The sequence below is a fragment of the Equus asinus genome, chromosome 23 (genome assembly GCF_041296235.1).
Source record: "Equus asinus isolate D_3611 breed Donkey chromosome 23, EquAss-T2T_v2, whole genome shotgun sequence".
Taxonomy (NCBI): Eukaryota; Metazoa; Chordata; class Mammalia; order Perissodactyla; family Equidae; genus Equus; species Equus asinus.
Window position 1 is genome coordinate 33,598,059 of NC_091812.1, and position 17,369 is coordinate 33,615,427.

General features: G+C 37.1%; 1 protein-coding gene and 1 long non-coding RNA gene across 2 annotated transcripts in view; one reads left to right on the forward strand and one right to left on the reverse strand.

Annotated features, from left to right (window-relative positions):
- LOC106834411 (uncharacterized) overlaps positions 1-14,525 on the reverse strand; it is a 40,223-nt gene extending 25,698 nt beyond the window's left edge. The window contains exons 1-3 of the long non-coding RNA XR_011497506.1: positions 14,436-14,525; positions 13,432-13,598; positions 9,799-9,905 (exon numbers count right to left, since the gene is read on the reverse strand). This is a non-coding gene — a long non-coding RNA (uncharacterized lncRNA). The remainder of the gene's footprint in view (positions 1-9,798; positions 9,906-13,431; positions 13,599-14,435) is intronic.
- A 15-nt stretch (positions 14,526-14,540) lies between these two features.
- PTAR1 (protein prenyltransferase alpha subunit repeat containing 1) overlaps positions 14,541-17,369 on the forward strand; it is a 42,070-nt gene continuing 39,241 nt past the window's right edge. The window contains exon 1 of the mRNA XM_070495939.1: positions 14,541-14,742. Coding sequence (XP_070352040.1) covers positions 14,657-14,742 — 86 coding nt within the window. The 5' untranslated portion in view covers positions 14,541-14,656. The remainder of the gene's footprint in view (positions 14,743-17,369) is intronic.

The following is a 17,369-nucleotide window of genomic DNA, read 5'->3' on the forward strand; positions in this document are numbered from 1 at the left end:
TCAGAATTTTTACATTAGTTTTCTTTACAGTGATTCATTACACCTTTAATGAAATATTTCAAGATATTTTAAGAATATAAATCAATTAGCATTCCTTCTTATACCTCGTTAATAGCTAATAAATGGTTACTTGGATTAAAAATGCTATAGTTGCTAAATCATTGCTGGTATTTATTAAATTATACAGCAAAGAAACATCTCTATTAACTTACTGCCCAAGTTTTTTCATGATCCCATATGTTGTTAAGAACAAAATACCTTCTCTGCAAACAAAATAATTTGTCATAACACACACACAAAAATCAACTTATGTTTAATTCGTGGTTAGTGAATTACATCTAATGAATCCAAAAACACCTCAATAGGGCTGTTGTACAAATTCTGAATAGAAATCTTTGCTGTATTAATGTAGTGCATGTTGAGCTTTCTTAAACACCTTACATTCTTTTTTAAAGTTAAAAATCCATCAATCAGTGATTTGTGGCTTTATACCAAGTTTCCTTTTCACATATACTTCAAATGAACCATTGTATTGAAAGACAACAGGACTTCATAAACTTGGCAGATATATAAGAGAGTAAATACCATAAACAAAACCAAACCATTAATCTTGTCTATAAAATATAGGGTCCCTGAAGAAAATGTAAAAAATTAATGCTTTCTTTATATGATACAAAACTAAAGTGTGAAAAAAAGAAACTTGGTTTATAGCCATTTAAAGTAAAATAAATAAATTTATTGTTTAAGTAAAATACTGCTTAATAATTCCATTTAATAACTTCCTGTTTAAGTAATATAACCTGTCTAATAAAATAACCTATTTAAATAAGTGTAACTATGCAATCCTAACGGTAGGCCCACAGCACATTGAGATTTTAAGAGGGTGAGACGGCATAATTGTTCCTGTAAACGAGTTAATCCTAAAAGGTAATTTAGTTAAAAGTGACACTAAAATTTCAAAATTACTAGAAAAAAAAGATGCCTAATGAATATATTCGTGCTGTTTAAAATTTTGTATCCTTCCAGCACACAGCCTTCTACAAAACAGCAAGTAATTCATCAAACATTTATAAATGAAAGACTTTTTGTGATTAATTCAAAAATCTAAAAAATGTCTTTCTAGGGGCTGGCCCCGTGGCTGAGTGGTTAAGTTCACGCGCTCCACTGCAGGTGGCCCAGTGTTTCGTTGGTTCGAATCCTGGGCACGGACATGGCACTGCTCATCAAACCACGCTGAGGCAGCGTCCCACATGCCACAACTAGAAGGACCCACAACGAAGAATATACAACTATGTACCAGGGGGCTTTGGGGAGAAAAAGGAAAAAAATAAAATCTTTAAAAAATAAAATATAAAATAAAAATAAAAAAATAAAAAATGTCTTTCTAACCTCCTATTCCAATCTTTGTCTCTTATGATATATAATAAGAGAAGATTTCAGGTAGTATTTTTATAGATTTATCATTAAAGAAACTTTGCAGACTTCTATTTCTAGTAATGGTGGGCTAGATTGTTCAATCTAATCATCCAGTTGAAAACAACGGATATGCTAGTTAAATGCTAGTTAAACATCTCCTCAGAGCATTGAAGAGCTATCAAAAGACTGGAAAGCAAAAGGTCATAAATCTAAGGGAAAGAAAAACCCAGATAGCTACATGAACACCTGAACTCCTCAACCATGTTTGTCCTGAAGACATTTACTGATCCAGGGAAACGTCCTTTGGTTTTGGCAGTCTCACCTGCAACAGGAACAGATGTCAAGGCCAGGGGCCAACTCAAGATGAGGAATCAAATAGGATCTTAAAGGGACACACCAATTAGAGTATGGATAAACCAGACATAAACACACCCCCACCTCTCACTCCCACTTGTAGCACACTGTGGAACATGGGAGGCTGAGAGAGTAAAGGAAAAATATCCTGAGAACTTGAGGCCATGGGATTTTTAAAAGGTTCGTATTCAGGAAACTTAAGCTGTCAACTGGTTTTAAGATGGTGACAGACTGGTGGTGTACCAGGCACCAGGCAGAAGCAAAAGTAAATCATTCCATGAGGAGGCATCTTCACTCTAGGCTTTATAAAATCCCCCAAAAATATTTTTTCAGGAATAAGAAGCACGCAATGACACAGTATCATGAAGGAAAGAACCAAAACAATAATTTAAAGAAACAGATATGCAGAGACTGCAGACATTGGAAATATTATATACAGATTATAAAATAACTATGGCTATTCTACTTAAACAAATAAAAAGATAACCCTGAAGGTATCTCAGAGGAACAGGTAACTCTAAAAAGAAACCTAGCATATTTGTAAAAGAACTTCTAGAAATAAAAAATGTAATAAATTATAAGCATATTTAACAGTGCTAGAGAGATTTAGAAAGAAAAGAGACAGAGAAAGGGGCAGACAGAATATTTGAAGAAATATTGATTGAAAAACTTCTCAAATTTGATGAAACTTATTAATACATGCAAGAAACTCAACAAAACTCCAAGTGGTATTAATTCAAAGAAAACCACAATTAGACACATCATAATCAAATTGTCAAAAGACAGAGAAAAGCTTGAAGGCAGCAAAACAGAAGCACCTCATCATATACAAGGGATCCTTAATAAAATTAACAGCTGATTTCTCATCAAGAAACATTAGAGGTCAGAAGGCAGTGGGATGACATACTCGAAGTGCAGGAAGAAAAAGATTATCAACAAAGAATCCTATATCCAGCAAAACTATCCTTCAAAAATTAAGGCAAAACATTACCAGATACAGAACTGAGAGAATGTATCACAAACAGCCTGCCATAGAAGAAATATCAGGGGCTGGCCCCATGGCAGAGTGGTTGAGTTCACGAGCTCTACTTCAGAGACCCAGGGTTTTGCAAGTTTGAATCCTGGGTACAGACATGGCACCGCTCATCAAGCCATGCTGAGGCAGCATCTCACATGCCATAACTAGAAGGTCTCACATCTAAAAAAAAAAAATACAACTATGTACCGGGGGGCTTTGGGGAGAAAAAGTAAAAATGAAAAATCTTAAAAAAAAAAAAAGAAGAAATATCAAAGGGAGTCCTTTAGGCTGAAATGAAAAGACATTAGACAGTAACTCAAATCTATATGAAGAAATAAAGAGCACTAGTCAGGGTAACTAAATAGGTAAATATGAAAAGCAGTACAAATGTATTTTTTAGTTTGGAATTCTTCTTTTATATCTCCTATCTGATTTTTAAAACTATATAAAGGAGGGCCCAGCCCCATGGCCGAGTGGTTAGGTTCGCATGCTCTGCTTTGGCCAGGGTTTCACCAGTTTGAATCCTAGGTGCAGACATGACACCGCTCATCAAGCCATGCTGAGGCAGCATCCCACATGCCACAACTAGAAGGACCCACAACTAAAAAATACACAACTATGTACCAGGGGGCTTTGGGGAGAAAAAAGGAAAAATAAAATTCTTAAAAACAAAAAACCTATATAAAGGAATGATTACAATTGGTGTTGATGGGCATACAATATATAAAAATGTAATATGCATGATAGTAACAGCACAAAGGATGAAGGAGGAAATGGAAATATATAGGAGCAAATACTATATATATATATTTATATACAGTATTTATATACTGTTGTAATTAAATTGTTATTTTGAACTATATTGTTATAAGGTAAGGTTTTAATTGTAATCCCTAGGAAACCTAACAAAAAAAAAAACTCAAAAAACAGATACAATAAAAGAAATGACAAGGTAATTAAAATGGAACACTATAAGATATTCATTTACTAAAAAAGAAGGCAGTAATGGAGGAATAGAGGAACAAAAACACATAAGACATATAGAAAACAAATACCAAAATGTAGATCTAAATCATTCCTTATCAGTAATTACAGTAAATGTAAATAGATCAATATCTCCAATTAAAAAGCAGCAATTAGAAGAATGGATTTTATCTTTAAAAAAAGACGTAATCCAACTATTACTGTCTACAAGACACACATTTTAGATTCAAGACATAGATTCAAAGACATAAATAACTTAAAAGGGAAAGAATGGGAAAAGATACATCACACAAACAGTATCCAAAAGAGAACTAGAGTGACTATACTGACATCATAAAATAGACTTTAAGACAAAATTTGTCACTAGAGATAGAGACAAAGAATGATATTTTACAATGATAAAAGGATTGATTCATCAAGATATAAAAATTATAAACATATCTGCACCTATCAACAAAGACCCAAATACAAGAGGTAAAAATAGATAGAATTAAAAGAGAAATTGACAACTCAACAATAACAGTTGGAGAATTCAATGTCTTACTTTCAAAAATGAAAGGAACAACTAGAAAAAAGATCAACAAGGAAAAAGAAGACTTGCACAACACTATCAACTAACTAGAACTAATAGATGTCTATAGAACATTCTACCTAAGAAAAGCAGAATACATATTCTTCTCAAGAGCACAGGGAACATTCTCCAGAATAGACCATACGTTAAGCCATAAAAGAAGCCGCAATAAAGTTAAAACTATTGAAATCATACAAAGTATGTTCTCTGAAGAAATAGAATTAAATTAGACATGACATATAAATTAGGGAAATTCACAAATACGTGGAAATTAAATACCACATTCTTAAATAACCAATACGTCAAAGAAAATATCACAAGGGATATTAGAAAATACCAAGATAACTGAAAATAAAAACACAACATACCGAAAGTTATGGGATTCAGCTAAAATAGTGCTTAGAGGGAAATGTATAGCTCTAAATACCTATATAAAAAGATCTTGAATCAATAACATAATCTTTGTTAAAATTAATAAAGAAAACCTCAACTAAAATTGGAGTCAGGAAGGCCTATAGACGGAACTCTCACACCCTACCACTTGTTGTCAATTACCCCAAAAAAGGGAGCTATCAATCACCCCCAACAGAAAGATGTCAACTACCCCAAAGAGGAAGATGTCAATTACAGTGTCAGTTAATTACAGAGTCAGTTACAGACCCTAATAGGAAGAGACGACTTTGCACTCCCAAACAGGAAGTGTAACCAGTTAACTGCTCCAGCAGGAGGAAGGAAGAATTCCTTCTTGCCCAGCAACAAGCCTAGCCAATGAGAGATGCTGAAGCTCAGCCAATGAGAAGATGTCCTCACCTAAACTTTTACTTTCCTCCAATGAACTTTCATTTTTCCTTGCTGATGACTTCCTTTCCTTGTCCCACTCTCCTTACTATAGAAGCGTTCTATGTGGTGTAACCCCTCTGATTGTGTCTCAGCTGGTCAGATGAGACACTGCCTGAGTCAGGAATCATTTAATAAAGCCAACTAGATCTTCAAATGTACTCAGTCAAATTTTGTTTTTTAACACCTTCCACCTTAAGAAACTAGAAAAAATAGAGACAACTAAACCCAAAGTAAGCAGAAGGAAGGAAATAGTAAAGATTAGAGAAGAAATAAATGAAATAATAGAAAAACAATATAGAGATTCTCATTAATTTATGTATTGCCTATGGCTGCTTTCATGCTACAACAGTAGAGGTGAGTAATTGGAACAGAGACCATGCAACCTGCAAAGTCTAAAATATGTCCTATTTAACCCTTTAAAATAAAGTTTGGGAAACTTGTAGTGTCAGCTCCAACATGTAAAGAGTTTGGAAGTCTTCATTCCCAGTCTTACAACAAGACAAAAAGTAAACAAAATGAAAATAAATGAATTTTCTTAGACTCATCACAGAACTAAAATCACCCAGAAATCACAGAGCAAACTGTCACCCAGAAATTTGAGAGCCAGGCAAATACAGAGAATCACAGCTGAGATCAGCTTACTGGAGCAAAAGATGCTGGAGCCCTAATCTGCTTTGAACACTGAGGTGATAATTCTGACAAACTGCTGTAGGTTAAGCGTGGACTCGCTCAAGATTGAGAAACTCTTTGGGGTTCCAATCTTAGGGGAACCCAAACACTTTTATGGGTTTTACCTCAAGGAATCCCACCAGGTTCTCAAGGTGATGACCCCCAAAAAATGCCCTCCCATTTTAGTCAGAGGGAGGGGTTAAGTAATATTCTGAAATACACCCAAAGCATTCTCTGTAATCAGGGCCAACGCTCCAGGTGAAGTCATGTTACCAGAACCTTATATGACCAAGGGAAAGGCAATTAGCCAACTCCAGCCCCTCCATCTTTCCTCCCTATCTCACTTAAGAGAAAAGAAAAAAGCTAGGAAGCACTGCTGAAGGTCCAAGCCCAAGAACTCAGGCCCACTAAAAGACTGAGAGTTAATCATAAAATTATAGAACAATTCCTCTCCCGCAATACTTTATCACACCAATAGGACTCAGTATAATAACAGTGGGTTGCAACTGAAAGAGTGGCAAGACACAGATTCTATTTAAGAAGAAATTCTCAGAGAAACCTAAGACAACAGGGGAGAAAAAAATACAAGTACACTTGCAGAAAATGAATCCTGTGGCACCTACAGCTACAGTAAACATCAAACACAGCCCAGCTCCTAACAAGATTAACATAAAACCTCTTACCATATGCCTATTTACTTTGGTTTCTACTATCCCGTATACCATGTCCCTTTTTCAACAAAAGATTACAAGCCATGCTAAAAGGAGAAAAAAAAAATAAACGGTCTGAAATGACTAAGCTATCCTTAGAACCAGATTCAGTAGCAGGTGATGAAAATGTCGTGGAATTAATTAGTGGTGATGGTTGCATAACCTTGTGAATATACTAAAAACCACTAAATTTTACACTTTAAAAGGGTAAACTTTATGGTATGGGAATATCTCAATTAAAAAGTGGTTTTAAAAAAGACTTACATGATTTATAACTTTTTCCACAACAAAAGCTTTCCTGTACTGTCCACACCCATTCAATTTGTGAAAATAATATCAAATTATAGAATAAAATACATGTATGGAAATTATAACAACTGAATGATAGATTTTAAGAATTATGATTCTCATTGCATAAGTCTTTGCTATCCATTACATTAACAACAAAAGAGTAAATATATATTTTTTTCCATTCAATAAATATAAACTTAAAGTCTGCCTCATATAAGAAACTGATACTATGTTGTTGAGATACAAAAGTCAAGTTACAACCCCTTCCAACTTAGTAAAAGATATACATAAATAACCGTAAAACAAGGCAATATATGAAAAGTGCCAAGCAAACACTACACAGAGTCCAGTGGAGTTCAAGAATATAGAAGAGCATTTCTAGCTGGGGTGATCACGAAAGACTTCGTGGTTGAGGCGGCATTTTAATTGGGCCTTTATTTGCTCATTTGACAAATGTTGAAGCGCTTACTATGTTCAGGTAATATGCCAGATGCTGGGAAAACAAAACTAAAAATGAAATGGATTCTCCTGTTATGTAATAAAACTCAAAAGTGTGTATGTGTGTGCTCATTTACGTATGTATGTATAACTAAACAAAGGATAAAGTAATGAGAGCACCCTTGCAGAATGAATGGATTTCAACAAAGAAGCACAAACTCCTTCAATGGCTCCCTGCAATGTGTTAGAAAAATTTCAACTGCAAAAATACGGCCTCAAGTTTCCTCATGATTAAGCCTCTGACTAAATTCCTACATGACTTCCTCTACTGTTTCTTCATTACATCTATATTACATGTTGGCTATTCTATTCTTTCCTATTTTCACCCATCCTTTCCGTCCATCCATTTATCCATTTTAGTATTAATTGAGAATCCACTATATGCAAGGAAGGTACAGGGACACAGCACTGTACATGACGAATAGGGTTCCAGCTCTTGTGGAGTTTACATTCTATAGAAGGATAAAGACGTTGAACTAGTTGCACAACTCTTAATTACATTTGATACATACTACAAAGAGAAAATACCGGAGTCTATAAGTGTATAACAAGAGTTTTACTGCTTTTTTCTTCCTTTGGAGGTATTTGACTTCATGTGTAGTAAGTACCAAATACTCTACGTGTCTTGGTAAAACACATACAGGACAGAGGATGGAAGATAAACCCTTAAAATATTAAAGGGTCTATGAGCATGGCGAAGCTTCTAAGAGTCCAGTAGTCTGGGACATGTCACAATATTTCTACCAAGATGATGGCAAGTTGCTTCATCTTGTACACTCTACCACTGAGAAAGAGACATTCAGGCCACTCGGGATTCAGGAGGCAACATACACTCTATTTGAATGTTTTAGTTTGAGTAATTTACTGAACAACTCAGTTTTGAATGGATCCCAGAGCTTCCATGCAAGCTGATCTTGGGCCACATGACCCAGAAGACCCAAGGGTAGCAAATTTTAAAAAAATGTAATAGCAATAACCTTAGGGCTTTGAAAGAAAGACTGTCATCCTCCTCTTTTGATAAATATTATCCTTTTGGGAAAACAGTTCTAGGCTTGCTACTGGGCTCTTAGGACTAAACACCTGATCATGGGATACCACATAACCGTGTGACATGAGCTATCCATGGTGAGCCATTCAGTGTAGCACTACAAAAAACAGAAGGTACAGAAAGGAAGAAAAATTGGAGCTAGGCAATCATGCTCATAGTAGACATTCAGACAACAGCAGTATTGAATCTGAAATCACTTTACAAACACTGTCAGGTCAGTAGAAGTTATTAGTTTGGCCTTCTTTCAATTCCTGAGACATGCTATGTAAGCTCTTTTCTTCTTAAGGCCTTCACACATACTGTTTCCACTACAGGTGAGGCTCTTCTGCTTTTCACAGGGCTGGTTCCTTCTCATCTTTCAAGCCTCAGCTTAAACATCACCACCCGGAACAGACCTCCCTGACCACACCATCTAAAATTTTGCCCTTCTTCCCACACTGTTATCATCTTTCATGGTATCTTGCTTTTACTTTTGTGTCATGTATTACAATTTTTCATTATAGATTTGTCTGTTTACTTGAATATTGTGTATCTCTTCCATCAGACTGTAAGTCCCACAGGAAGGCAAGAACACTGTCTGTTTTTCTCACCATTGTACACCAGCAGCTAGCCCAATGTCTTATACACAGTAACACTCATTAAAATTTGTGGAATAAGTAAGTACAATTGGTTGGAGTCTCATACTCTCAGGCATGGTATTTAGCCTTCTCTTCCTATAAACACAATGCACTAACTTTGGCACTTTTTTGCACACTGATGGTGACTTGGGAGGCTCAGCAGAGAAATTAAAGTGCCTGAAGTCAGAAGACATTAACTAGGAGTTACCCTTTGGCATTCCTTCCTAAAACTCAGACTATCTGTCTCTATAAATACTACACTGCAAATCAGAGCATAATTCAACATTTAACGAAGTTCATCATTTTCTATGGGTGACTTTGTCCTAATATTAATAATTCTAATGATTCTCAGAGGTGGCTTAAAACACAGAAACAGGAAGAAACTGAGAAATAAGGTTTCTTTTTATTACAAGATTTCTGAGTTGAAAAATTAATTTAAGAAGTGAGATAAAGAAGAGAAGGTGTTGCCCTGTCTTACTTTTAGGCAGTTACTGAAGAATTCTCAGAGTGAACCCCTCCTGTAGTCAAAGTGAGGCTTTTACTAGCTTTCTAAATTTTCAGTTATGATTTTTTTAATCTAAATCTATGGTTTTCATTATTGTCATATTTACACTGAAGAATAATTAAAACATAAAGCAGAAAAAAAACCCCTAAGAATGTACTCATATTTGGGTACTTCTTTCATTTAGTCATACATTAAAAGGCACATTACTAACAAAATTCCTACAACAATTCGACATCTTCAGTGCGTGAGAAACATTCATTGCATCATAGAGACATACCCATCTCTCTAGCTGTTTCCACACACAGGCCTAGGATTGGCTCTTTTTCTCTCCAGACATTTTCTCCTGTTCTTTTCTAAACATTACATCATGAGTCTCCTGGGCCTCTGTGGTAGGAAGAAAGAAGAGGGCAAAGGGGACAAGTGACATTTTGAAAATAGCAAATGTCAAGAAAAAGAAGGCATCACATACTCAGCAACAAAAACCATGTTATGCAATGAGTACCTCATTCTTGTATCCTCATGGATTCTAACATCAGTATTAACAGGTCATTTAAAGTTATCTTCATGATTATTATTTTGATAACATTTGCCTATCTTGTCAGGTTAAAAAAAGTTCATGTTTTATGTAGCAGATTAATTGTAATTGCTGTATAATAATTCTCTTTAGAAATGTTAAACCATAGAGTCTCATACTGAAAGTTAGTATTTAGCTTAGTTTACCATTGTGTTTTAATAATGATTTACTCATAATGATGCTTTCTTTATTCATAGAAATAAATAATCATTTGTAGAGTGCTTCAGTTTAAAGATGCTATCACACACATTTTCTCATCTTTATCTCAACAATTAGAATAATGAAGTGCTAGAGCTATCAACTAAATATAAGAATAGATGGCATTCACATTCATAGGTGTTCTTGTGACTCTTTAAGAAGATAGTTCTTGATTATATATGAAGTTTTCTATTTGGGAAAATAAACCCACACACTCAGGCAAAGGGCATACCAAAACTTTCTTAAGTTTAATGTACAATTGTCTTTTTAAATTCATGTATTAATTTTTATTCCTTTTCTTGAAATGGTCTTTAATAAAAACTTTAAAGATGACATCACTCCTATTGACTATTCTTAAGAATTCATAAGAAGATACTGATATTGTGGCTTGATGGTATTATATTTCCCTTCTTCTATTTCTTTGTTAGTAAGTTCTTGGATTTTAAATTTTAGGATAGTGATAAGGTTGAGGTTTGGCATACTGTAAGTAGATAGTTAGCCATAATGGTAATATTATAATGAAGGATTTAAAATTGAGCACTTATACCTTTTTTTTTTGATGAGGAAGATTGGCCCTGACCTAACATCTGTTGCCAATCTTCTTTTTGCTTGAGGAAGATTGTCACTGAGTTAACATCTGTGCCAATCTTCCTTTGTTTTGTATGTGGGATGCTTCCAGAGCATGGCTTGATGAGGGGTGTGTAAGTCCATGAGCGGGATCTGAATCTGTAAACCCCAGGGTTGCCAAAGCAGGGTGCAAACTTAAACACTACACCACCAGGCCAGCTGCCAAGCGTTTACTTTTTTAATGGGGGTAATAAGCTTGTTTTTTTTATCATAATACTCAGCACACAGTAGGAACGTGTTTAGTACTATTTGCACTCTATCTTGCACAATGTTACGAGAAAATGGACTTCAAATCCAAATAAACAGAGTAAACAAACAACACATAGTGATTTAAGTAGAATAATACAGAGCAAAGACAGAAACAGATTATAAGGTCATCTCCAATTCTTCACAACAGTAATTACTCAGCCTGTCATTAAAACCACCTTGGTGTCTTCCTTCCTACCAGAGCCCTCAACACATACACCAGGTTTTTACTGTAGAAAGTTTGGAACGTACAGAAGAGTATAAAGAATGTATATTTATACATCTTAATTATCTCCAGTAATTCTATCATACAGAGATAACTATTGTTAACATCTCAGTTTATATCTTCCAAACCTATTATATATATGATTATGTTATTTACAATTCATTTTGTATATACAAAATTAGGACTGTTTTGTGTGCTGTTTTTGTACTTGTTTTTGTCACTACATATCTACTTTTTCCCCTGCCATCAAATTATCTTCTAAAATATGAAAAGCACGATTTTTGGGGGGTGTAGGAGGATTGCCAAAAGACATTCATGGCCATGTGAACAATAACTAGAGGCACGGTCTTAAAAATCAGTACATCTCTAAGAAAATTAATATGCATAAGAGATAGTTGGCTAGTGAACAAATATATCTATGTCTTTATTAACATATACTCCTAAAAACTTTTCTTAAATTACAAAAAAATGTATTTTGTTCTTTGTGTTACTTAGAAAGTAAAATTCTCCTATAAATATACCTCTCTCTAGGAGTTTGGTATATATTCTAATTATAATGTGCTTTTAAATGACTAAATAGTATTTCATCACATAGATTTACTGTAATTTAATCAATCCCCAACGTTGGGCATTTAAGCGATTTACAATATTTCATTATTATCAGTAAATGTATTTTGCAGATCCCTGAACATAAATCTGAGTCTTTCAGCAAAATCATGCTAAATTTATCATATCCTATTCTCATATACATATTATTATTAAAGTCTCATGAATTTCAATTCTCTAACTTCTTTGAACCCCAGTTGCCTTATCTGCAAAAGTAGGGGTTGGATCAGAGTTCTAATATGCTTCAATTCAAAAAATCCAAATTCTAAACATAGTAGATCCTTAATGATTGGGTGAAACAATTGGTGTATTTTTAGAAGAAACATGGGACCTATGAGACCCATGCCTTTCAAATGAGTACAAACAGGGTGTGTGTATGTATGTGTGTATATGTGGGGAGGGCATACACAGAATCATATAGAATTATCTTTCTGGAATATCCATTTTACTTCAGGCTTTAGGGACAAAATTTGGTTTTCTCCTGTTAAATATATAGGGTGAAATACAAAAATCACACTAATTTTTCAGACTAAAAATAGAATCTTTGAAAAAAATTTTGTACTTCTGAGTGTGCTGCTTTGAGCACTGCCTCCTAAAGTCAGGATTTATTTCCCACTTTATTAGGAAAGGATGTAAGGCTTTGATTAAGTGGGAAGAAGACTTGGTTAACTCAAATCATTTGAGAATTGGTATCACATTCTTAGAGTAACTAGGATATTTGAAGTTGTTCTTGGCCTTGGGATGGAAACACACCTTCACTCACTTCACTGCCTCATCTGAGAACTTGTTAAGAGGTTAAGGTTTGTTTGATGTTACTAATTCAAATCTGTCCCATCTTGCTTTTCTACAATTTTGTGAAACTTTCAGCTTGTTTCTTTGAAAACCAGAAAGCCAATGTCCATACAGCAGGTCTAGCCTCTATAAACATACCCACAGAGAGTATCGACCACTGGACATAATTTATATTTCTCATTCAATGCTTTATAATTTGGTATCCAATGGATGTTTTTTACTTTCACAATCATCAACCCTAATTCAGATACTGCACATATGTTCACACTATGAGCTTGCTTATAAAAGTTTTTAAAAGATACAAATTTCAAGGGTTAAGTAAAAAGAACTGAACCAAAGGCATCCAGATTTTTCTCTCACAGAAAGTTGAAGGAAAATCTGATGTATGAAAATCTGAATTATGGTATTTCAAAATCCAAATGGACTAGAAAGCAAGTTTTTCTTACCAAAATTATTTGTAGCAAAGTAAATCGCTATTCAGAGCAAACCTCGTCAGGGCCTTGCTTTTTTAACTCCAAAACTGACACACAACGTTCAAAGGACACCAAATGATGTACAAAGTAGACTCAAAGTAGAAAATCTAAAAAAGATTTCTCTACTTCTACTCTTTATATCCGAGGGGCAAATAACTTTTCCTTTACCTTCTTTTTCCTTCCTTTAATGCGTCAATTACATTTTTAAAATTAATTTCTTGAAAACGGCCGCTCAAAGGCCGAAATTGGCAGGCAGGTCCAAAAGGAGGTCACCAACACGGTCCAGTGGGCACTCACTCCGCCACGAGCATCTCTGGACCAACTCATCCCTCCAGCTAGAAAAATAAGGTGAACCAGCTCTCAAAGCGCCACGGCACTAGCGACTCAAGAAGACCAGCACTCTCAGTGAGACTTTCCTCCCGAAGCTCCCGAGGACCTGGAAGGTTCCCTGAACAGCTGAGAATGGGGTGCCAGTGATGTGGATTAAGGCTGTCCCAGGTAGAGAAGCCCAAGGTGACCTGGCCTACATGCCGACCTATATGACCTGGTGGATTTTTACGGTATGAATTAGGGCTGCCCCAGGGAGAGAAGCCCAGGGCATCCTCACCTACACGCCGATCTACATGACCAGATTCATATCTAGTTACACGACCGCACAATAACCAGACCCCATGTGCACTGAAATCATTTAATGACTTTTTACATCATCTTTTCTTTTTCCAGTAAAAATAAGTCACGTACCCTGTGCCTTATAAATTTAGCCCTAACCCTCAACTTGGGGCAGCAGCAGGAGCTCTGACTGCCCATGGGTCCTGTCCCTATGCAGCAGCGGCAGCAGCTCTTCACCACCCATGGGTCCTGTCCCCATGCAGCAGCTCTTTACTGCCCATGGGTCCTGTCCCCATGCTATTCCATACTATTCCTAAATAAAAGAGCACTACTGCCAGACCTTGAGAGTCCAAGAAAATCTTTCTTTCCACTCCTCGGCTCACCGACCCCGCAACATCAGGGGGTTCATGCCAGTCTCTGACTCTCGGGGAGTGACTTGAGGACCCTTTCTTCCTAGAATTAGACTAGAAATTAAAATAAAATGTTTAACACAGCCACCTGAGGCAACTTTCCAACTGAACCCACAGCATCTTCTCAGACACTAAGAAATTCGGTTACCATACCCGCCCAGTGGAAGTCGGGGACCAACCAAACCGCCCTAGCTTCAGCGGGCACGACGCCCCAGTTGCCAGCGGGCTCACCCGGAAGTGCTCGGCGGCCGGCGCGGCGGCGGGGGCGGGGGCGCGGCCACACCGGCGCACACGCGCGCGCTCCCCGCGGAACTCCCGCCGGCGGTTCGGCGCTCTCCCGGAGGCGCGCTTGGGCCGCCGCGGCCGCCGCCAACATGGCCGAGACTAGCGAGGAGGTGGCCGTGCTGGTGCAGCGGGTGGTGAAGGACATCACCAACGCCTTCAGGAGGAACCCGCACATGTGAGTGGCGCGCGGGCGGTGCCCCCGCCGCCTCCGGGGGTCGTCGGGGGCGGGCGGGCGGGCGGAGGGAGGCGGAGCCGAGCCTCGATCTGACTTCGGGTGGCGGGTCCCGGCCCGCGCGCCCCTCGCAGGAGGGGACAGAGCGAGGTCGCGGCCGGACCTCTGTCGGCCGCCGCGGGGCCCGCTTTCCGCTACCGGAGCGCGCTCCCGGGCGAGTCCCAGAAGTGACCTCGGAAAATCACAACGGAGCGACTTTGTTTCCCTCTCCCTCCCACCCCTTTGCCAGGAGTTCACGAAACTCGAAAGACTTCACCTGTGTGTCCACATCCTACATCCAAAAGTACAGGGGCGCACACACGATGTGGGTCGGTCTATGATTTGTACACACAACTCTTTTGAGGTTCATCCTGATCGTTGGTAAGAGGGGGTTACCGATCATCTTACTCCCAATCATCTTATTCTCGAGTAGCCAAAGGTAGTTTGAGGCTGCTTTTGACTTTTGTCTTGCTGGTCCCAAGATTGTCGAGGGATTCGGATGAAACAGTTTATTTTGAAGGTGAGCAGAGCATTCTCAAGAGTGTAGCTTGTGGGTCTGGTGTAAAGCAGATGAAACCTCGACACTTTTTAGCATTAGCTGATTCATAGTTGCAGGGAGCATATTAAGGCTTTTTGTGTCCAAACACTGCTGCCCTCTTTTAGTAGGACACCACAGGACTGACACACGTTATTTTTTCCCTCCTTCCTTTCCATTTTGCTTGGAGGACTCCGGGAAGATACCAGAAGAGACTATTCCTTCTGACACTTCTGCTTTTATGTAACGAGTGAAAAGGAAACTATTAAAAGAGAGAGATACCTACAGCATTATACAAAAGAGTAAGGAAGAAGCAAGATTGTAGCTCTTTTCCCATCCCTCCTCCCTCCAAAAGAAAGAAACATGGCATCCAGTTGTACTTTTCCCCCGCTTTATCTAATTGTTTGTGGGGTTTATTTTTAATATTTTATTCTTTAAACTGGAATACTTGAATTATTCTTTTTAAGCATTCTAACCCCTTAAGCCTTTCTACCTAAAAGAAGTGCCAAACCTACATCTAAATGCTCTTTTCCTTCAAGGTGATGCTTATAAAAGAATTAAGAAGCCCTCATATGTCTTGTTCCCTTGTGGCACACATTTGGAGACCTGCAACTGTGCCTCATTAAAAACAAAACACTGCTGGCCTCCAAACACGCCTGTCCCCTCTACCAGCGCCCGCTTCCTTTCCCCTTGTGACTGCTGCCTTTTTCAAAATGACTGTTTGGAATGATTTCCTGGCAGTAACCATAGTGGGTCCTGGGCCTTCTAAAGAATGCTTTGATGCCTTGTTGTGTGTTGGTCTTTTAATCCTTTTTTGAGAATGAGAACTTTAGTGCGGAGACATCCTCAAGAAAAAAAAGAAAATTGGACAAATGAAGGGCCTATTTTCTCATCATTGCTGTTATTTTTCTTGAAGAAATTATAGCAGAGGTTAGAAAGAAGTCTAATAAGTACAGTAAGCGTCTTAGTTTCTCATCTTTGAGGTAGACTACAAAAGCTTCCAGTATTTTCTTTTTGGAGAAACTGAGATTGAGTGTTCCTTGGCTTGACAGCTTGACACAGTGCAATTTGGGACACATGCCAGTGCTTCTGGAGTACAGTTATTGAAATTCATAAAGGACTTTAATAACCCTCCTTAGTCATATTTTAATGGTGAAATCTCATTAATATGCATAATTTATAATTACTAATAAGCATTTGGGTCATTCAAGATTTAAAAGTGTGAAGTAAGTTGGGCATTTGAAATAATTTGAAATAATATATAATATAGATCTGAACATTTAAATAGCCTAATTCATTTTTAATATTAATCTTGAGCTATATTTTAGTACATATTCCCTACAGTAACGATATCGCCAATAATATTACTACACATCTTTTAAAGTGTCTTATAATTTGGACTTTTTAAAATTGCTCGTATTTCTTCCCCAATCTAGCCCTTTTTTCCTGCAAAATAAAGAGTCTATAATTCTAGTTGAAAGGGAAAAAAAGAGATCATTTATGTTGAAAGTTAGTAGTACCTAATTACACTTTCAGTATTACAAAATAAAATTTTTCCTCCTTTATTTTTTTTTCCTTTTTCTCCAAACACAGATTGTAATTTTATTAGCCAACATCTACTCCATTAAAGTTATTGACTTTGTCTCTGTAGAAATATTTAGGAGTCAAGATGTGGTGGTTGAGATGTGGATTTTGTTACCCTCTCTCAGCCTCAATTTCCTCTTGATACAGGCTGATGAGAACACAGGAAAATCATCTTATAGTGTCTGGCACTTAGTTGCTGCTAGGTAAATGTTAGATGTAACCTGAATCCCTGTATTCCTCAGAAAATAACTGGCCAACTAAATGATGAATGTGAAGTACATTAAAGACTGAAAAATACCATACAAATGTTGTTTGTATTGTTGATTGCTAGAGTTTACTATTGGAAAAACAACTGAAGGCTTAACCCAGAGATGGGCACTAGCTTAATGTATGGACCTTAAATTGCTGTTGTGGAAGACAACTGTTTACAGTGCAGTTAGGGCCATGTCAAAGTTCTCTTATCCAGCAAGTT